This window comes from Moschus berezovskii, chromosome 7 (assembly GCF_049115385.1).
Source record: "Moschus berezovskii isolate FMDL1 chromosome 7, NW_MosBer_1.0, whole genome shotgun sequence".
NCBI lineage: Eukaryota > Metazoa > Chordata > Mammalia > Artiodactyla > Moschidae > Moschus > Moschus berezovskii.
This window is the reverse complement of record NC_142466.1, coordinates 45,254,041-45,277,566: the sequence shown is the minus strand read 5'-3', so window position 1 is coordinate 45,277,566 and position 23,526 is coordinate 45,254,041. Positions and strand designations below refer to the sequence as shown.

At 36.7% G+C, this 23,526-nt stretch overlaps 1 protein-coding gene across 1 annotated transcript in view; it reads left to right on the top strand.

The window, feature by feature from the left end:
* The window catches only part of UHRF2 (ubiquitin like with PHD and ring finger domains 2), a 73,759-nt gene that overhangs the window by 25,069 nt on the left and 25,164 nt on the right, over positions 1-23,526 (top strand). Inside the window, exons 4-5 of the mRNA XM_055428246.2 lie at positions 11,952-12,170; positions 22,136-22,245. Coding sequence (XP_055284221.2) covers positions 11,952-12,170; positions 22,136-22,245 — 329 coding nt within the window. The remainder of the gene's footprint in view (positions 1-11,951; positions 12,171-22,135; positions 22,246-23,526) is intronic.

The following is a 23,526-nucleotide window of genomic DNA, read 5'->3' as shown; positions in this document are numbered from 1 at the left end:
TTCTGCTGCTGCTAAGTCACTTCTGTCGTGTCCGACTCTGTGTGACCCCATAGACGGAAGCCCACCAGGCTCCCCCGTCCCTGGGATTCTCCAGGCAAGAACACTGGAGTGGGTTGCCATTTCCTTCTCCAGTGCGTGAAACTGAAAAGTGAAAATGAAGTCGCTCAGTCGTGTCCGACCCTTAGCGACCCCACGGACTGCAGCCTACCAGGCTCCTCCATCCATGGGATTTTCTAGGCAAGAGTACTATAAAGTAACAAAACTGATTTTCTTGAATGTATTGATGTGATCTGTTTCTAAAGTAGTGTCAAAAATGTTTAATGATTTCTGGGTTATCACGAGAGGAAAGGAATATGATTTTTAAAAATCAGGTCAGCATGTCATGTTGATCTTGGGTAGGGAGTTATAAATGAGAAGTTAAGTTTCAGAACCCTGGTGCAGTGACAAGTCTGCTTCATTTTTTCTTGGTTGTTACTGACATGTTTGCCAAAAACTTAGAATATTTCCTCGATGACTTGCAGTGTTCTGAATGGATAAAAATCAAAAGGGTGGAAGAAGTTAGATCTTTAACCTTATTGTTGTTGTTCTCGTGTGTTAAAAGATAACTTAGTACTTAGAAAAATAACTACAAGTATTAGTTAAAAGGACTACAGATATCAGTTGATTTTACTTTTTCAAATTTATACATCATTCCTTTATAGTAGTATTTCTCAAAGATGGTCAGCAAAACTGAAGATTCACCCAGGTAAGGTGTCTGTAGTGCAGTTTTCTGAGGGCTATCAAAGCCCCACTCCCTGCATTGGGTTGGCCTGGAGTAGAGCCCAGGAATCTGCTCTTCAAACAGTCAGCCAGGGCCTTATTAAGTATACAGATCATTGGTTTTGTTATAGGCTGCATAGTTTTCAGGCATTGGAATCAGAAATTTGGTTTGAATTCTAGGTCTTTGGTTAAGTTTTTTGCTTTGCTTTATTTAAACTTTCAGCTTTAATTTCCTCATTTGTAAATATCTACTTGACTCTGTTCTCTTTTTCCCTAACAACCTCAAAAAGTATCCAGTAATAATAGTCAAACTTTCTGCTTTTAATTTATTAATAAGACCAAGTTATTTTGGTAAGTACTCTTAAATACTTTACCTTTGGCATAGGTGTTTTTTAACCTAATTACATTGTTTTAACAATTTAAAGTTATACACCCTTGTTAACATGTACAAATGAGTTTTATTTTCATGTATGTATTTAAGTCCTACTGTAAGCAGTTTTAAGTAAGTTATTTTTGTCTGTGAGTAAGCTTTAAATTTAAGGTGTGAAAGTTAGCAGTGCTACTTATTAGATTAAAAAATGCTCTCTTTTTGCATGTAGTATGACATTAAAGATTTGCTAAACTAGAACATGCCTCCAGATGAATGTTGTCCTTATTTAAACATTTTAACCCCAGGAAGCCATGTTTTGAAAGAAGGTTGCAGTGATAGTACTTTGCTTAATACAGTTTGAATCTTATAAAATGATTAGTTAGCTTACAAGTCACCTAAGGAAATGTACTTTTACTTTCTTATAACAAACCTGTTGTACAAATTGTGCTTAATCAATTTCCTTGTAGTTTAATTCCCCAGGTTTTACTCGATGATTTGCTAATTGAGAATTAGCAATTGGATTTTGTTAAAATGTCACATAGTTCAGGATCATCAAAAGCATATACTGAAGGAAAGCTCTAAAAGATACCTGAAGAGTATGTAGAGCAATGAAAATGTTACTGGGAAGAAAAAACTTAGGGATATTTAAGGTTTATCTGAGAATATAGACTGTATAACACCAAAGCGTTTCTCTAATCTCAAAGATGCAAAGTAGCTAACTAGAATAGTCTGTCTTACATCTCTATTAGGGTAATAACTTGACTTCAGGTTCTGAGAATAGGAGGGCATGAAGTGTAACTAGAAGAAAAAGGACCCTAGTCTCATCTTTCCATATCTGTATGTAGGCTCATGGCACAGTCTAGATAAAGTCAGCTTTGATATGTTCCTACCTCTCTGCTTCAGATTTTGAGGGATATCTTGAGTCCTGTTTTACATTTTTTTTTTTTTAAACTTCCAGCACTTTCCAGAATATTTCATGCAGTCTCCTGCAGTCTTCCTCAATGCCACTGCTGGAAGAAGTCAGTGCTTGGACCAATTTGTAGTGCTTATCTTCAGCCCTTTGACGCCATGGGAGGCAGGGAATGCTGTGTTAGAGATTGCTTTTTAAGAACACCAAAAACATAATCTTTAAAGTACCTTTTTCTTATCTCTGTATAGACGTCTTCATTGCCACTTAACTATCCTAAAACACGGTGGTCATAGTTGATTTATTCCATTTTTTTCAAGAGCTTTAGTTATATAAAAATTTTTTTATTTAATGAGTTGCATGTTTCCAAACATTTGTCCGCCTGTTAAATCCCAAACATACCAAAGTTTGAACATGGTACCTGCCTCTTAATGAAAACTTGGTATTTTACAGTGTAAGTTGTGATAGAAGTATGCACACCTAGCTTTCAGAATACCTTAAGTTCTGAGAATATAAGGTAGAGAAGATAATTCTGTATTCCTGAAGGAGCAGAATGCTAGGATACCAGGATAAGAAGGTAGGAAATATGGCGTTACCTGAGGGTAGACTAGTATGGGTGGAGTATGGAAGATACATGGTGAGTAATAAGAAGCCAAACTAAAGGTGAATAAAGATTTCCAGTTAAATGTTGCAGATTAAGATGCATGTTTGTCTCCACTCCTTTTTAAACCCTCCTAGAAGACAGTAAAAGAATAGAGGCATAAGCCCCTGAGGGGGGGAAAAAAATGTGGTAGAAGTAAGACACAGAAGAGAAACCAACAAACTTTTGAAAGGTAAGAAGCTAATGGGTAAATGATGCCTAACTTAGCAGGCCATAAAGAGCTGAAACCTGAGTGTAAGCCAACAACAGGCAAGTCCATTGGTGTTGAAGAACCTTAGGAAGGTTCAGATCTTGGATTTACCAGGTACTTTGGAGGTAGGCATATCCATGGGGTGACAAAGAGTTGGACACAAGCGATTGAGTGCACACACACACACACATATGGAAAAAACTGAGAACAAAAAGATTTATTTATATGAAAGAGCATTTTAATCACTTCTACCACATTCAAGGTCTAAGCCAAGAAAGAGGAAAACACAGTATTTGGGAAATAGGATTCAACACAGGAAGTAATGATAGGAGATCCAAGCCTGATATCAATGAAGAGCAAGCTGTCCAGATAAGAATAGGACAGAGGTATCTAGAAAATGTTTTGCAACCCAGAAGATTAGTAGAATACCCAAAATGTCTGAACACAGTGGAGTTTTAACAGAATGGGGGTAATTAATGGTGAAAGTGACAGTGTTAGTCACTCAGTTGTGTCTGACTCTTTGTGACCCCATGGACTGTAGCCTACCAGGCTTCTCTGTCAATGGAATTCTCCAGGCAAGAATACTGGAATGGGTTGCCATTTCCTTCTCCAGGGGATCTTACCGACCTTGAGATTGAACCTGGGTCTTCTGCATTGCAGGGAGATTCTTTACCATATGTAAATAGAAAAGTAAGCAAGTAGCAACCAAAAAGAAAACTTGCACGCAATAGAAAACAAAGCTGTGGAGGAGCAGATATATAATTAAAGCATACTTCATTAGTTAGCTGTGAACACTTATTAATGTTTAGTCAAGATATAAAGAAAAAAATACTGATATGTACAAACAACTCAGTTTGTTTAATGTGCTTAAGAGCAAGCAAGTTCATCAGTCCTTGCAAGAGTCAAGAGCCAGGTGATCAGTTTAAGTCATGCTTCTGCTGCTTCTTTCCAAATAATTTCTCTGCCTTGTCTGTAAAATGGGGATAGAATAATATCTGTCTCTGTTCTAAGAGGTAAATAATGTTAACACTTAGAGCAGTGCCTTGTGTTAGTAAAGTATAAGGAAGAGGAGGATGGAGGCAGATGAGCTGTACATGACGGGTGCGTAGAATAAGTTTGAAGTAAAAAGCAATGGAAGCACATTGCTGAGATGTAAATATGGAGGTGAACAAAAATAGCTAAAAATTAAACAGTTGCATCTGGGGAATAGAAATCAGAAGTGTGGTGGGCTGGAACCGGAGGCTGCTTGTCCTCATTGTAAGCCTTGAGTGTTAACTTTTGAGTTTCGTACACCTGTGGGAAAACTTCAAAAAAGTGGGAAGATCCTTTTGTTTGAACTTGAAGCACAAAGCATTTTATTTTTTATTGTAGAAATCTTTAAACTTATGCAGAGGTTGAGAGAAAGTATAATGAACTCATCACCTGTCTTCACTCATTATGACCTCCTGGCCAGTCTTGTTCAATCCCTGCCAGCATCCCCAGGCACCACCATTTTGGAGCAAATCCCAAATTTTAAGTGTTTTCAACCAGAAATAGCCTTAGCAGCTATGGTGGGCACACTGCTCAGATCTTCAAGACAGAACTTGTTGACCTACAGGGAATGATTGCAGTTAAATGACAACTTTTAATCACAGCACTTTTGAGCCAAGGCCACACTCTTTCCTGGTTAATCTTGTTTGTTGACATCTTAAGAGCATTCAACTGAGAAAATAGCTAAATAGATTCTTTTTTAAAGTGTGCAAAAGAGAGCTAACATCAAGCCAGAGATCTACTGCTCTTTGAAAGGTCGGTGTGTGATTGACCTTTGGGTGGTGTTGGGGAGCTAACTTTCAGGAGGATTCTCATTCCTTGATAAAAATGGATCACTGTGCATAAGCTCTACAAAAGAAATATGGATTATGCTGAATACCTGCTTCTGAGAGTGGAATTTTGGTATGTGCTAGGCATTGAGTGCTGATGTGATCAATTCCTAATAAAACTCTTGAGCATTCTTCACTGCACATTCCTGGTAGACAACATTATAACACATATGTTGTCAGAATTTGTTGCTGAAGGAATTAAGCACAGTTTGTGTGACTACTGGGAATGGACTGCTTGAGCTTGTACCTGGTTTCCTCTGGACTTGACCTTATGTTTGTTTTTTTTTTCCTTTGCTGAATTTGCTTTGTATCCTTTCATTATAATAAATCATAGGCCATGGGAAGAACATGCTCTTCTGTGAGAATGAGACCTGTGAGTTCCCCCCACAAATCACTGAACCTGACATGGGGACCCCAACACATTAAAAAAAAACAACTCCCACCTGAAATTTACAGTGATTCCTTAAAATCAAATAACCAGTCAATGTTCAGACTTATTTGTTTTTAAAACATATTCTTGGAATGTACAGATAATGATAAAATTAAGATTCATCCATTGCATATAGTTGCTAGGTTAAGTCTCAACCTAAAGCTCCCCCCTACTTTTTTTTTTTTCCTTACTATTTGTTTGTGCAAGTGACAGTTTATTCAGTTTTCCCACAGTTGGGACTTTACTGATTACATTTCTCTTAATATTAGTTTCCTGAAAGCTTATACAGTCATCCCTTGGTATCCATAGGGCATTGGTTCCAGGACCCCGGTGCATACCAAAATCCATGGGTGCTCAAGTTTCTTATAAAAAATGACTTTTTGGGGTATAACCTATACACATCCTCTTGTTTAAATCATGTCTAGATTATTTGTAATACCTTATACAATGTAGATATTCTGTAAATAGTTGTAAATACTATATAGTGAAAGTGCTCAGTTGTGTCTGACTCTTTGTGACTCCATGGACTATATCCCACCAGGCTTCTCTGTCCATGGAATTCTCCAGGCCAGAATACTGGAGCGGGTAGCTGTTCCCTTCTCCAGGGGATCTTCCCAACCGAGGGATCAAATTCACATGTCCTGCATTGCAGGAAGATTCTTTACTGTCTGAGCCACTGGGGAAGCCCAAATACAATGTAAATGCTGTATGGGTACTTCCCTGATGGTACAGTGGTTAAGACTCTGAACTCCCAATGGAGGAAGTAGGTTTGATCCCTGGTTGGGGAACTAAGATCCCACATGCTTTGTGTCCAATAAATAAAACATTTGGGGAAAAAATGCTGTATAAATAGTTGTTGGAACCTGGCAAATTGAACTTCTGCCTTTTGGAACTTTCTGGAATTTTTTTCTGGTTATTTTCCAACAGTGATTGGTTGACTCTATGCACCCACATATATGTACCTAGAGGTTTGATTGGTTTTAAATTTCATCATTTGATAAGGCTAGTTTAAAGATGGTATTTATTTACCTGTTGCGTGACATTGAGAAACATATAATACCTGTTTCCCCTTTCTTTTGAAGATTTGGGTGTTGTCAGTCTGATAAATCCATTGTGAAATTTGCTGCCAGCTTTTAATGGTTTTAGGAGCTATTAACCTTTACCCTCCCAGGTGGTGCAGTGGAAGAGAATCTGCCTGCCAATGAAGGAGATGCGGGTTTGATCACTGCGCCAGGAAAGACCCCCTGGGAGTAGGAAATGGCAGCCTACTCCAGTATTCTTGCCTGGAAAATTCCATGGACAGAGGAACCTGGGGGGCTATAGTCCATGGGGTTCCAAAGAGTTGGACACGACTGAGTGACTGAGCACCCACACAACCTTAACCTATAGTTGCTATGTAATGAAATGTAGTAAAAATGGTAATATTTCATTCTCTTTCCTTCATTTGTTAGCTATAGCTCTTTCATAAAGAACTTTCCTTAACAGTTGATTCATATACGAAAAGTAGAATAAATTATCGATTGTTGAACTTTTTCAGTGTTCAGAGTGAGTAAATTCCCTAGCATCCTCCAAAGGATCCTCCAAGGTCAGTGAGATTTTTACTAAGTATCATGTAAACTAATGGATTTTAATACTTGCTTTAATCTAACTTAGCTCTTTGTGGTGCCCAAGTTGTCTCATCTCTGGCCTGTGGAAGCTCCTTCAAGTTGAACCTGACTTAATGATGATTTCTTTATATTCAGGTACAACAGGATGTCCCAAGCTCTCCTGTTTCCTGCCCAGGACTGGATTCAGCCATTTCTTTAAGGAGCTTTGGTTCTTTAGAGTGTATAGTCGGCTGTTCATCGGTACTTGCTTTGATCGTGTTTCTAGGTCTTCACATTGGAAACAGCTAGGAAATGCTTGTATTGATACTTCCAATTAATTTTAGAGTTGGGCTATCATTTAATCTTTTATTTTTTCTCTTACCCAAGAATCATAGTTCTGATAATGTCAGCATTACCTTGCTTTATTCTACTCATATGATGGTTTCAGACTAACAGTGCTACTAATGACAGTATTAGTGAAAAGTTGGTGTACTTTTTACTTTGTCCTTAGTAGATAAATATAACTCCACTAGGAATATAGAGTTAATTTAGTGTATTTTCAAGTCACTTAAGAGTTTGTATTTAAGCCACTTTTTTCATTTTGCTTTTGATTTTTAGCGATTTATCTATCACATTTTGTAAATTTATGATCATGTGAAACATTACGTGGTTCTAAAGGAAAAACGTCAATAAGTAAATTAAGAAAAACAGTGTCCATCTTGGTTCCTTCTAGTCTATTTCTTATCTTTTTTGTGGTAAATAAATGAATTTTGGTTTATCCTTTTATCTCAAAATATAAGTATTTGTGTGTGTTACATGTATACTCACACATATATACACGCTTATATATGTACATATATAAGTCAGTCGTATCCAACTCTTTTGCAGCCCCATGGATTGTAGCCCACCAGACTCCTCTGTCCATGAAATTTTCCAGGCAAGAATACTGAAATGGGTTGTCATTTCCTCCTCCAGGGGATCTTCCCAACCCTGGGATCAAACTCGTGTCTCCTGTATTGGCAGGTGGATTCTTTACCATAGAGCCACCTGGGAAGCTATTCTTCAGGCACAAATACTGAAATGGGTTGTCATGCCCTCCTCCATGGGATTTTCCTGACCCAGGGATTTAACCCGAGTCTCCTGTATCTCCTGCATTGGCAGGCAGGTTCTTTACCACTAGCACCGCATGGGAAGCCCATGTACAAATATATTTATTTCAACACATACTTAATAGGTAGAAGATAAATATTGTTTGCATCTTGGATTTTTTGAGTTACTATCTCTCTCCATATATATGTATCACTCCAGCAAATGTCATATTCCTTTCCATTATATAATTGTATCGTAGTAAGTACTTTCCTATTGTGGACATTTGGTTATTTCTAGTCCTGCTGTTACAGATAGTGCCTTGTGTATGTGTCTTTTCGTGGGGTGTTTTGTTTCTTAATGTTTGGGATGGATTCCTAGAGTAGATAGAATTCCTGGATCAAAAGGTAAATACATAGGCAGTTTTGCTGGATATTGCCAAATTCCCCTCTTTAAGGAGTCCGTACCAGTTTGTATTCCTATCAGCAGTGTTTGAGAATGCCTGTTTTCCTACAGCCTATGAACACATTGTTATCAGGCTTCACAAAAATGTTTTAAGTAGATCTGTGTTTTAGAGTCTTTGGCAAAAGTCTGGTGGAGTCTAAGGAGTCTAAAACAGGGAGATGAATTGGCCTTGACAGCCTCAGAGAAATGCAGGCCTTTACTGAAGATACAGAGTTACATTAAAGAAGTGTTGACAGTATGCGTAAGGAGAACCTGGTAATGATGGAGAAATTGGGGGTAACTTCAATTTCTGGGAGAATGAAAAATTTACTGTAAAGAATATTGAGCATCAGCAGATTAGAGAATGGGGGAATTTCTTGTATTTGAGGTGCTTCTGAAATACATGTTAGAGATGTAGTTGGATATATGAATCTGAAGAGAAATTTGGGTTAGAATAGAGCATTTGAGTCATCCCTGTGTGATGTTAACATATGTGTAAATGAAGATGCTGAGGAAAACAATAAAAGTGATAATTGAGCCTCAGCATTCTTGACTTTGGTAAAAATAGTTTTATGGGTCCTTTCTGTGTCTTCTTACTTAGCAGCTGACTTAACATCTCTGGGTAGCATTAGAAAAAATATACTTCATTTTCATGACTTTTACACAGTATACATAAAGTCTGTATATTCATATGCTCTACAATGTAATTCTTTTCTGAAGTCATACAAACTTAGTTTCAGGGCAAACATAGCTTAAATTCCTTTGATGTAGGGGATGGTTTATTTTAACTCATCTCCAGTAAACATGATTTTATATATGATTTTAAAACTTTTGTTTAAAATATTTCCATTCTTGGTATTTAACTTTGGCAATCATAGGCAAATGGAGAGTTCTTGCCAGTGAAATACCCTTTTTTCCCTATATTAATCATACAGGAGTATATGATAATGTCAGGATATAAAAATCATGTTACAGCTGAGAAAAGGATCTCATGTAAAAGAATAATTTTCTGTTCTATCATTTATAGCCTTAAGAATATTGAGTCAGGAAACACATTCACTACTTTAGAGTTAGAAAAGCCCTAAAATAGTTAAAAGTCTTCACCATTTTAGTTTTCAAAACAACCATATAGGCTCGTTAGTTAACCATTAGGTATGTTTTACACATGAGAGATAGTCATGTGTAAACTAAACACAGGTAAAACTAGAACAGCGAAGTTTGGTAACTTTCCCAAGGATACACAGTAGTAGGAAGCTAAAATGGAATTTAAACCCAGGCAGGTTGAAAATAGAACATATTTTGAGTGACGAGACAGGATGATAAAGGATTCAAAACCTTATGTAAGTTGAAGGAAATTCATTTATACTTAAAGGGTGGCAGGATGACCAACTTAGACTGTCAAGGATTAGGTTTTTAGTGGAGACAGTGTATAGATTTCTTCTTGGCATGTAAGCTGTGGAACTCATTGTGTTTATCTTTGGTCCAGTATCAAGTATATTCTCTTTCGTATGTCAGAGCTATGTGAAAACAAAGTGACTTTTTTTAGAGTTAGAGCTGCCTTCTCACTTACTGTCCAAGCAGAGGTTGCTCAGAGGCTTGTGGTAAAAGGGAGTTGTAGCACTGAGGGTAAACAGACCAGATCCTTTTTAAGGCCCCTTGCTAGTCTGATATTGTTTTTCTTTTTTCTTCTCTGCTTAACTAAAATTTGAGGAAGTTTGATTAAACTGAGTGATTAACTAAAATCGCACCAGGATTAATATCCATTTATTATAAATAAGTTAGACATACTGTGAGAGTCCTAGGCCTGCATAGTACTTGTTTGATTTGGAAGAACCAAGGCAAGCTGCTTGAGTTGCTTCCAACTTCAGGCTCACTTACATTTTGAGTAGGCCACTTAATTGGTTAAGGGTTAATGGTCTCTTCCCTTAGTTACTACCTTGTTAATGTCGTCACAAAATTCTGTGATATTTAACTATTCTTGTGTTTCTATATAGCACAGTAGTTTATCAAACTTGAGTATGCTTGAGAATTGCTGAGAGGATTTGTGAAAATAGACCACTGGGCCTCACACCCAGAGTTTGAGTCAGATCAGAAGTGGAGTTAGGAGTTTGCATTTATAGCATGTTCCCAAATGGAACCACTGGTTTGAGAACCACTGCTATAGTAATTTGACCTACCCCAGGAGATTGAGTTTTCCAAGAGCAGGAACCAGAAATTACTTGTTTCCTTATCCCTCTATTAGCAAGTAATACATAAAGACAACTGATCTTATTAATCTTATAGAAACCACTGTGGACTGTTACAATGCTGTTTTTGCCTGTGGATACCAGATGTTAGGCCCCAAATTGAGGAACCTTCTTTTAGGTTCAAGTCAGATTTAGGTTTGTTGCATTCAGAAAACAAAGATCATGGCATCTGGTCCCATCACTTCATGGGAAACAGTGGAAACACTGTCAGACTTTATTTTTTTGGGCTCCAAAATCACTGCAGATGCTGATTGCAGCCATGAAATTAAAAGACGCTTACTCCTTGGAAGGAAAGTTATGACCAACCTAGATAGCATATTAAAAAGCAGAGACATTACTTTGCCAACCAAGGTCCGTCTAGTCAAGGCTATGGTTTTTCCTGTGGTCATGTATGGATGTGAGAGTTGGACTGTGAAGAAAGCTGATCGCCAAAGAATTGATGCTTTTGAACTGTGGTGCTGGAGAAGACTCTTGAGAGTCCCTTGGACTGCAGGGAGATCCAATCAGTCCATTCTAAAGAAGATCAATCCTGGGTGTTCATTGGAAGGACTGATGCTAAAGCTGAAATTCCAATACTTTGGCCACCTCATGCGACGAGTTGACTCACTGGAAAAGACTCTGATGCTGGGAGGGATTGGGGGCAGGAGGAGACGGGGACGACAGAGAATGAGATGGCTGGATGGCATCACCAACTCTGTGGACATGAGTTCAAGTGACCTCTGGGAGTTGGTGATGGACAGGGAGGCCTGGCGTGCTGTGATTCATGGGGTCGCAAAGAGTCGGACACAACTGAGCAACTGAACTGAAACCTTTAGAAATTCAAGTAAGATCAAGATTCTACTGGAATTCTTTCGCATGGGCTTCCCAGGTGGTGCTAGTGGTAAAGAACCTGCCTGCCAGTGCAGGAGACACAGGTTTGATCCGTGGGTCAGGCAGATCCCTGGAGGAGGGATGTCTCTCCAGTATTCTTGTGTGGAGAATCCCATGGACAGAGCCTGATGGGCTACAGTCTAGAGGTTCTCACAGAGTCAGACATGACTGAAGCAACGTAGCACTCATGCATGTTCTTATTATGCGTAAAGCATATGGCAGAGCTGAATAAACTAGTTCCAAGTTCAGGAAGAGTTCAGCATCTCATCTTACTAAAGTAATTTTTAAATGTGGGTTAAGAAAATGTGGAAAAGAAGAACTTGGTTTTTTTACCTACCCTTACTCATCATTCCCCATCACCTCCCTTATTAAGATTTTAACAAGACTTGTTTATTCTGGCATTTAAAATCAGAAATAAATATCATTTACTTAAGTGCCATTAAGAATAAAATTATTGGGTTTTTATACATATTGCATATAATTTTAGTCTTCCATGCTGATAATCATAATCATAAGCAGTGTTCTGTGATTCTTTCTCCTCAGATATCCGGAAAGTGGTACTGTAGAAATAAATGTCAAGGATCTTCGACCACGGGCTAGAACCACTTTGAGATGGAATGAACTAAATGTTGGTGATGTGGTAATGGTTAATTACAATGTAGAAAGTCCTAGTAATAGAGGATTTTGGTTTGATGCAGAAATCACTACATTGAAGACAATCTCAAGGACCAAAAAAGAACTTCGTGTGACTGTTTTCTTGGGGTAAGATTCTCTTCACTGATGCCATTTAATTACTGAATTAAGGAATGTAATTTTTAAGTGTTAAGCACGTTCTTTAATTTTTTAAAAAAAGATGGAATCTGTGAAAGATGGAAATTTCCATGCTAGAGGAAAACTTTTTAATAAATTTCTTGAATTTTTTTTATTAAGAATGACCCTTAAATCTCCATTGCTACTTTAAGGCTAGAGGTATTATTTGAAAGCACCTTGGAAATAATTGAACATGTTATTAGAGAAATTTTTGCCTATTGTACAGGATTCTACTAGGCTATACAGAAGTGTTTCAATAGCTATGTTTGCTGTGAAGATCTGTTGATACAACAGAAATGAATGTCTACTTAGCCAGCTGTCTGCTGGACTTGTAAGACTAGCAAAAATTTTCCTTTATAGTAATTTTGTTTAACTTAGGAACTTAAAACCACCTTTGAAAAGAATTCAAAACATAAAATGTCACCCAAGATTTCATATCACTCAGATACTTCCACTGTTAATTCTTTAAGAAATACTTTTAGATGTTTCCTTCAAGTGATACAAGTACCATGCATTGTTTCAAAGCTACCTTTTTACACTTGGAAAAATGTTGTCAACACATTTTGTGCTTAGTTCTTTTGAATAAAATGTATTGGATAAATAGTCACTAATTACTTTTAAAAAAGTCTGCTAAAGTATTTCTAATTCTTTTTCACAATGCTTAAGTAAAACCCTTGTGTATGCGCTTTTGTGCATTTTCTTTAGAGTGAATTCTTAAAAGTACATTTGTTGTATTGAGCATTGCGGATACTAGAATGGCCCTGACAGTTTTCTTTTACTTAAGAGAAGCAGCCAAACTAACATACTTGTTAAGTTCTGGTTAACTGACTATGCATTGTACATATATATAAGGTATACATATATATCTAGTTTAACACTGAGGTGACAAATCTAAACCTCTGCTTATGATGAGTAATATAATGCAGAGGTTGGTAAACTATAGCCCATTGGCTGCCTGTTTTATGAAAAATTTTTATTGGAACACAGCAGTGCCCTTTTATGTTTTAGCTAAGACTGACTTTTGTCTGTGTGCTCAACAGCATTGTTGAGTGGCTGCAAAAGTGAAACTTACAGAATTTTAAACTACTTACTCTCTGACCCTTCATGGAAAAAGTCTGCTGACTCCTAAGATAAAAAGATTGTGAGCTTTTATTTTAGAAAACCATTTCAGAACTTTGTGCAAACACAAGTGTTAATTCTGTTGTCAGGCTAAGGATGTAATAACTCAACAGATTTCTAAGTAGCCTGAAATTCTGACATGGATACAAATCATGAAGGAAAGGAGAAAGCTTCTACATAAATTAGTTATATAGAGATTCTTATAATGTACATAGGTGTAGGAAGTGAAAAAAAAGCATATATACACAGCAGTACTCATAACATTGAGCTAAAAAAGCTTGCTATTTAAAACGTTTTCCTGAGTAATTCTGAGGTACAGTTAAAGAGTGGAGCACTCTGACTTTAGGGACTAGAGGTAAGATTGAGTGGAAATTATAGATTGGCAAATATTGACTCATGAGAAAATGGTGATATTTGAGGGCTGTCCCAAAATAAAACACACTCTCCTATAAAGGCTTTATGTTTGCTGTCATTTAGGTTTTTACTAGATTTGTTAAGGATACAGGAGCCAAGAAAGGAGTCACTTTGGCTTGTGGATGGGAATTTTTTTTCATTGTTAGAAATCTTTTCCCTTCACTGGAAAGAGTTTGGTGCTGTTACAGACAGTGCTTCCATGACATTATACTTCTGTCCTGGTGCTTATGTGTGTTAGTTTCTGTTGGGTGGGTCTTGTCTAGAAGTAGAATCACTTGATTGTAGAACATGTGCATCTCTAACTTTAGTAGATAGAACCAAATATTTAAGTGGTTGTACCAGATTCCACTTCAACCATAATGAGTTCAAATTGCTCTGCATTCTTAACCACACTTAATTTTGTCGGACTTGAGTTTTTGGTACTCAGGTGAGTTTCTAATAATACAGTGTTGTGGTGTTAATTTACGTTTCCCTGACTATTAATGAGATTGAGAACCGTATGTTTATTGGCTATTTGGATATCTCTTGTAAGAATCCTGTTTCAAGCATTGGTGTATGTTGTAGTTAATTAGGTAGTCTCTCATTGAATTTTTAGGAGTTCTAGTTATTGTGACTTGACCATTTCAGTTATATGTGGAGAAAATACCTACTTTAATTCTGTGGCTTATCTTTTTTCCCTATGTTTGAATAATAGCCTTAATTTTAAGTGGTTGAATTTATCAAAAATTTCCTCTAATGCTTATACGTTCTGTGTCTTGATTTGAGAAACCTTCTGAAGATTGGTCAGTGTGGGAGATGGGTGAGAGTGGTTAAAAAGTACAAACTTCCAGTTATATATTCTAGGGATATAATGTACAGCATGGTGACTGTAGTTAATAATGTACTGTATATTTGAAAGCTGCTTAGAGAGTAGTTCTTAAAACTTTTCATCACAAGGAAAAAATTTGTAACTGTGGGGTGTTGGATATTAACTAATCTTTTTGTGGTAGTCACTTTTCTGTATATCAAGTCTTTATGTTGTACACCTTCAGTTTAGTTCAGTCGCTCAGTTGTGGCCAACTCTTTGTGATCCCATGGATTGCAGCACACCAGGCCTCCCTGTCCATCACCAACTCCCAGAGTTTACTCAGACTCAAGTCCCTGGAGTCGGTGATGAGCCATCCAACCATCTCATCCTCTGTCATTCCCTTCTCTCACCTTCAATCTTTCTCACCATCAGGGTCTTTTCAAATGAATCAGTTCTTTGCATCAGGTGGCCAGAGTGTTGGAGTTTCAGCTTCAGCATCAGTCCTTCCAATGAATATTCAGGATTGATCTTTAGAATGGACTGGTTGGATCTCTCAAGGGACTCTCAAGAGTCTTCTCCAGCACCACACTTCAAAAGCATCAATTCTTCGGCGCTTAGCTTTCTTAATAGTCCAACTCTCACATCTATACATGACTACTGGAAAAGCCATAGCTTTGTTTAGATAGACTTTTGTCGGCAAAGTAATGTCTGCTTTTTAACAAGCTGTCTAGGTTGGTCATAACTTTTCTTCCAAGGAGCAAGCGTTTAATTTCATGGCTGCAGTCACCATCTGCAGTGATTTTGGAGCCCCCCAAAATAAAGTCAGCCACTGTTTCCACTGTTTCCCCATCTATTCCCCGTGAAGTGATGGGACCAGATGCCATGATCTTTGTTTTCTGAATGTTGAGCTTTAAGCCAACTTTTTCACTCTCCTCTTTCACTTTCATCAAGAGGCTTTTTAGTTCCTCTTCACTTTCTCCCATAAGGGTGGTGTCATCTGCATATCTGACGTTATTGATATTTCTTCCAGCAATCTTGATGCCAGCCTATGCTTCTTCCAGCCCAGTGTTCCTCATGATGTACTCTGCATATAAATTAACTAAGCAGGGTGATAATATACAACCTTGACGCACTCCTTTTCCTATTTGGAACCAGTCTGTTGTTCCATGTCCAGTTCTAACTTGCTTCTTGACCTGTATACAGATTTCTCAGGAGGCAGGTCAGGTGGTCTGGTACACCTTAGACTTAAACAGTTGTATGTCAGTTATATCTCAGTAAAACATGGAGTGGAGCAGAGGGGAGAAACTTCTCCCTACTCATAGAACATAAAGATATTCTCCATTACCTTATAAAAGCTTAATACCAGCTTTCTTTAGCTCTTTAATCCACTTGAAGTAGGTTTTTTGGTACAATGTCAGGTTAACATTAGACTTACCTTAATACATGTGAGTAATCATTTTTCCTGGCATCACTCATTTAAAAGCCCATTTATCCATCTGATCTCTATTTTGTATTATTGGTTTGTTTTGTATATCGTTACGTAAGTTTCATACTTTCATAATATGACAGAGCATTCTAGTCATCTTGGTAACGTCTACATAAAAACCATTAGGAATTTGATAGGTACAGGATTAAATCTAATCTATGAGTGTGATTTCTTTGCATTTATTTAGGTCTTTAATATGATTTTGTCATATTTTTATTAGGTTAGGCATGTGGGCTCAGTAGTGTCTGACTCTGTGATCCCATGGACTATAGCCACGCCCAGGCTCCTCTGTCCATGAGATTCTCTGGGCAGTAATAATGGAATAGGTTGCCATTTCCTTCTCAAGGGGATTTTCCCAACCCAGGGATTCAACCCATGTCCCTGTGTCTTCTGCATTGGTAGGTGGATTCTTTACCCCTGGTGCCACCTGGGAAGCCCTTTTTATTAGATTGGACCATATGAAATGTTTTTATAGATTCAAAATATTTGAATGTTGACAATTATATGACTCAGCCTGATAGAATTCTCTCCAGAGGTCTGATCTTATGTGTCTTTTATTCTTACTTAGCCTCAGGTACCTTTGTTGTTATAAATAAATCCTTTTAAATTTCATTTTTCTTTCTTACTGCTATGTAAGTAATCTTTGATTTTGGATCCATTAGCTTTACTAGAGTTATTAATTTTAATTTACATGTAGGTTGTTTTGGGGGTTTTATGATTGTAATCATAATCTGTGAAATATGTTCATGTTAGTCACTCGGTCGTGTCCAGCTCTTTGTGATTCCATGGACTATAGCCCACCAGGCTCCTCTGTCCATGGAATTTCCCGGACAAGAAACATGGAGTGGTTTGCCATTCCTTTCTCCATGAATTGTGTTTATATGTTCTTTTTCCTTTGATCTCTAACTTTTGTCTTCATTCACCAGTTGCTGCTTAGTATGTTGTTAGAAGGAGGTGGTGAGAGTAGGTATCTTTTTTCTTTTTTTTTTTTTACCCTGATTGCCAAGAAAAAACTTTGTTGACCATTTTACCAATACTTATAATGTTTGACAGGTATTTTGTAGGTATGCTTTTCTGGATTTGGCTTGACAGTATTTTGTGTAGGATTTTTCCATTTGGGTGAGTGAAATCTGTATATTATCTTTCCTCTCTAGCTATCCTTTACAAATTATGTTGATTTTATAAAAATAGTGTGCTGTAGTATTTTTCTATTTTATGGTAGAATTTTGTGTCTTTTTCTTGAGTGTTTATTAGAACTTCTCAGTTAAGGTCTTTGGGGCTGAGTTTTCTTTGTACAAAGTTTTTTTTGTTTTTTTTTTCTTCTGTATTGATTATATAGAACTATACGGTGCAAAGGAAGAAGCAAATAGAGGACATGATTTTTAATGTGCCTTGGAGATTGATAAGGGAACTTGGAGTAAAAGTTCATTATTTTTCTAATTTTTAATATGTGAGTACCAAAAAGTGAATATGCTTAAACTATCTAATTCTAGTTAACACATTCTATTTTTCACTTGTCATTTCTGTTTCTATTTGAGCTTTGAAGAAAATAGAAGTCTAGGGTTTAAATCTACTTTTCAAAATTTTGTTCACTTACTCTTGTATACTTAATACTACATGAAATTATACTAGATTAGAGTTTCCTAAGTAGAATTTGAGTCCTATAGCAAAAAGAAAAAAAAAAATTAAGCTCACTCAAACTATGAATATACTTACCATATTTTGCATCTTTTTTATAGGGTTTCATTTACTAAATTTTATCTATACTTATTTATCATAACATCTCATGATGATTTTATTATTGAATGTACCATTTTTACAGAATATAAACTTGATATCCATGTCAAGTTATAAATCAAAGTTCACTGTATTCCAACCATATTGGCCTCCTTGTGTTGCTTAATCATACAGACATGCTCCTGTTTCAGAGCCTTTGCCCTTGACCATTTCCTCTTACTGGTCTACTCCATACTGGTGTTCATTTGACTGGCTTTGTCTTGTTTTATTTCTTTATTCAAACATCACTTTGAAAGACAACTTTCTTGATCATGTGTGTAAAATCATACACACCTAGCATGGGTTACTTAAATTCTCCTTTAGTCTAACTTAATATCTTTATGATACTGTTTATCACCTGACATTTATTATTCTCTCTTGCCCTACTTGTACTAGTACTAGTTTCCTATTATTGCTGTAACAAATTACCACAGACTTAGTGGCTTAAATCGGAGAAGGCAATGGCAACCCACTCCAGTACTCTTGCCTGGAAAGTCCCATGGATGGAGGAGCCTGGTAGGCTGCAGTCCAGGGGTTGTGAAGAGTCGGACATGACTGAGCAACTTCACTTTCACTTTTCACTTTCATGCATTGGAGAAGGAAATGGCAGCCCACTCCAGTGTTCTTGCCTGGAGAATCCCAGGGACGGCTTTAGCAGCAGCAGCAGTAGCTTAAATAATACAACTACTATTTTACAGTTCTGTAAGGCAAAAGACTTACAAATTTCACTGGGCTAAAAGTATCAGCAGGGTTGTGTTCTGTTTTGGAAACTCTGAAAAAAATTTACTTCCTTGCCTTTTTAAGATTCTAGGGATCTCCCAGTTCCTTGGCCTATGACCTGCTTCCTCCATTTTTAAAGCCAACAAAGTTGTATCTTTGACTATTCATTTTTAGTCACATCTTCCTTCAGGCTCCTTCTTCCCTCTTCTACTTTTCAAGATCCCCCATGATTACCTTTGGGTCTATCTAGATAAACCTATTTAAAGGTTATTAACTTCATAATGTCTGCAAAGTCCCTTTTGCCATGTAAGGTAATATATTCATAGGTTCCTGGGCTGATAACAGATATCTTTGGGGCCTATTATTTTGCCAGTCATACCACTAGAATGTTAATGCTTTGATTTTTGTTTTTGTTGCTGTTTGCTGCTGTGTGTCAGACCCTGTTCTAAGAACTAGTTAAAATAGATATTCAGGAAATACAGTATTTCATAGAATCTGAAATTAACTTTTCTGTATTTTAACATCTATGAAATTAGGGTGTATCTTAAAATTGCTATTGGACTGACTAAAGTTGGGTTCTTTCAGATACTTGATTTTACTTCTGCTAGTTGCCTTGGAGTGCCATCTAACTTGAAGTTAAATTTTCTGTATCTAGAAATAGAACTAAAGGAGGTACATAAAGGAGAAAGTATAATATGTAATGGCTTTATGGATAGTATGTAACAGCTTTATGGTCTGACACTGTAGCTATAACTGTAATACATGGAAGAAATATACAAAGAAATTTTAAAGTTTTTTCTATAATCCTAATGACTACTGGTGAAAATGTCTTATGTGTAATGTGGAATAAAGCAAAGCAGTACTTGTAGCATTCTCATTTAGGCATCCCTGGTGTCTTTGAGAACTAGGATTTTCTGATCGTGAAAAAGAGAAAACATATAAATAACTGCTTTGTCAAAAGCAAACTTACCCTTCAGTTCTGAATTTGAACAGAAAGTGTTTGCATGATCTCATGAGGTATCTTGTATATGTATTAATGTGTATGTCTCAATTTTGTAGCTTTGTCCACTAAAAAGACCTGAAAATAGCGATCAGTCCAGTTGCAGTAATGTTTTTTAGTGCCTAAATTGTGGTCTTGAAATAACCATTTCCACCTAAAAGAAGGCTTCCCGGATAGCTCAGCTGGTGAAGAATCCACCTGCAATGTAGGAGACCCTGGTTTGATTCCTGGCTTGGGAATTTCCCCTGCAAAGGGTTAGGCTTACCCATTCCAGTATTCTTGGACTTCCCTGGTGGCTCAGACAGTAAAGAATCTGCCTGCAGTGCGGGAGACCTGGGTTCAATCCCTGGGTTGGGAAAATCCCATGGAGGGGAGGGCATGTCAACCCACTCCAGTATTCTTAACTGGAGAAGCCCCATGGACAGAAGAGCCTGGTGGGCTACAGTCCATGAGGTCACAAAGAGTCAGACATGACTGAGCGACTTAAGCACACACACACACACACACACACCCCTAAAAAACCAGGCTTCATTGGAGATAAGACGACAGGCTAGAGGCAGAAATGTACAAGAAGAACTAGGAACATCTTGTCTCGCAGATAACAAGGAAGCCCCCAAAGACTGCTAAACTCTTGTCAGAAAGATTTGAGAGTCAACTGGAAGATTCCAGTGGCTGAAGATGAGACAGTTTGACCATCAATAAGGCAAATAATAACTAAAGTGGATTGAAACACCTCAAATATGTAAACTCTTAGTAATATAGAAACTGATTGGTCACATACATAGAATGTTTGAGAGCTATTTTTTTTTTAACTGTTAAAAAGAAAGTATTCCATTTGTATTTGTTATATGAGCTATACCACTGCATTACCAAATAATTCATATGGTCATGTTTCTCTTTATGGAATTATTTCAGCAAATAAGTGAAAAGGGAGTGAAAGAACTAGAATTATCAACATTATCCAATCCCCAGTGAATTAATCTAGTCATTGAGTGTCTTTGGCTGCTATCATCATAGGAAAAGACAACTAAATAATTAGGTGCTTACTGATGAAAATAGACCTGTAGGTGATTTTACTCAAAAAATGAACCTATTTGAGTAAACATTGAGAGGAAGGGTCAGCAGTTTTATTCTGTAAAGAGCCAGATAGTGAATAGTTTAACCTTTGGCTGCCAGATGGTCTCTGTCACAACTCAACTCTGCTGCTGTAGCATGAAACCAGCCATAGAGAATACATAAACGAATAGGCATAGCTGTGTTCCAGTAAAACTGTTTACTGGAACACATTTTTATTTATTTATTTTTTGTCGGTTTCCCTTTTCTCCCTTCTTTTTTTTTTTAATTTTTATTTTTATTGGAGGCTAATTATTTTACAATATTATATTGGTTGGTTTTGCCATACATTGACATGAATCCGCTCCGGGTGTACATGAGTTCCCCCTCCTGAACCCCCCTCCCACCTCCCTCCTTCCCTATCCTCCCTCTGAGTCATCCCCACATTAAAAACATGCCTTAAAGCAACAGTTTTTGACCTTTTCATCAGACCAACTACTGATTTACTGGAAACACAAATGACAGAAAAAACTGAAATGAACTTAGGAAATGCAGATATCAAAATCAAAACCAAGGGAAACTGTAGGACAAATGGTGGGGGTTCATCAACAAGTTATAAGGAAAAAGATTGGGAATTTAGTTTTTGAAACACAGAACTATATCATATACTTAGGGAGGAAGACAGGTGAGAAGATTGAAGAAAATTAAGGTAAACATGACTCGTGGGAGGGACTGAAGAGGTTTTGACTTGGGAGGGAGGATGTGAAGCGCTGAGGGAGTTGATAGTCCTATCTCTTGTCATAGTTGATTACAAGGATATGTGCCTTTTAATTGGCTAAGCTATACATCTAGCTGTAAATTTTCTGCATTTGTTTGCATTCAACATTAAAAGTTTTAAAAGAAAGGTGAAATATTTGAAAAAGTCACCAAGCAAATTAGTAACCAAAAAAACCAAAGGTACACTTGTGATACAAAATGAGTTACTAGAGATAGAAAGACATTTCATAAGAACATTTAAGTATTCTTAGTCTGTATGTACCCAATAATATATCTTCAAAAATATAAAGCAAAAGTTGATAGATTAAAAGGACAATTATATAAATCTATAGTTACAGCAAAAAACTTTGAAGAAGTATATGCAGATAGCTATAAATATGTCTGAAAAATATGGCTTAGTATTTGAAAGACTTTTCTTTGTAATGAGGTCATCTGTTTACTCAGAAACGTGCATATTTATGTTTAAATCTTTTGTTTTAATTGGGAGTATCATTTTACCTTATCTATAAATTTACAGAATAGGTGTCTTCTCACCAGATGATCAAAGTCTTGATTTTTTCCCCCTGATATTAAACTAAAGTTACATTTTAGCTTCACACATTAATCACTGGACTTTTCCTACAGCTGGAAACAATAGTTCAGTGATTAGAATAGCTATTACCCCATTGTTAGTAGTGTTCAGTGAGTTTTGAAACTGACTTTTAATTACTATTTGCATATGGTTTAGATTTTGCTGATTTAAATATGGTTTAGATTTTGCTGACCTTTCTTCCTTTTTTAAACAGGGGTTCTGAAGGAAAATTAAATGACTGTCAGATAAGATTCATAAATGAAATCTTCAAGATCGAGAAACCTGGAGCCCATCCTCTTTCATTGGCAGATGGAAAGTTTTTAAGTATGGATCTTTCTTATGGGCCAAGACTGCATGTATTGTTCAGGATTGCCATTTTGACTGGCCAGGGAATGACTTTTGAAGAAGTACAAAACTAAAAAGCATACAAATTTATTTTCAAGACAATCATTTTTATATAAGATCAATTTGGTTTAATGGATTTTTCTCAAATGATAAAATTTGTTTTCAAAGAGTATTTTCTTATCTTGGCATTTTATTGCCATTTTCTTGCTGTTTCCTTTATTATAGAGTCTGTCCAGATAAAAAACCTACTTGGGTAATATGGCCATTTAAGATTAATATTTAATAATGAGGCTTATTTTTATACTAGTAGAGCCTGAGAAGAATAATGCTGGTTGAGCCCTGAATTTCTGGGAGGTAATGAATGGTTTATGTAATTGTTAGAATGTAGCCTCATCTCCTCGTTGTATGTAACGTAATTTCATGCAGCTAGTTGGTAGTGAAGATAGGACTAAATTCTAAGTCTTTTCCTTCATAGTTCAATTGCTATCTTTCCAAATAGGTTACAGTGTTTCATACTCTGTTAATTCTGATTTGTGTGTTGGTGGGGGGGGAGAACAATTCATTGAGCTTTTGCCATGTGTCGATGTCAGTGTTTCATATATTCTGGCAAAAGAAATATTCAAGATTAAAGAGTCCTGCCTATCCTCTTCTTAACCACAGTTGTGAAGAATTAGAGCAAGACAAGTCCTTTAACAGATTAATAACTATACTTCCATGTTACTGGTTTAAGCCATGCTCATTTTTTTGAGACTGCAGTGCTAATACATCTAGACTTGAATTAAGAACTTTAAGGCATACTGTGTATGATTGTATGGTTATATTCTAGGAATAAGGGTAACTTGTTGAGTAAACTTGTTTAATGTGACTTGCTCTCAGTAAAACACGAAAGAAAAATTGACTAGGTTTTTCTTGTGTTTTCTCTGTCAGTATATCTGCATATATATGTTCTTTGCCTATATAGCTACAACTTTGAACTTCTGTGTAAGGAAGCCATTTCAGAGCCACAGCCAGACTGCCATTGATCACTCTCTAAACCAGAAATCTAAACATACCTTTGGCAACATGTCATTCCAGACATCCTTCTGTATCTGTATAATTCATCTTTGTGTGTTTATACAGTTCTGTATAAAAAATTTACTCTGAAGTTTCATTTTTTAATATATTTGGCTAGCTCTATATTATAGTTCTTGTAAATTTACCTCATTTTTCATAAAATTTATCCAACTGTTACTCTTTTGATACTTAAATTTAACTTTTGGT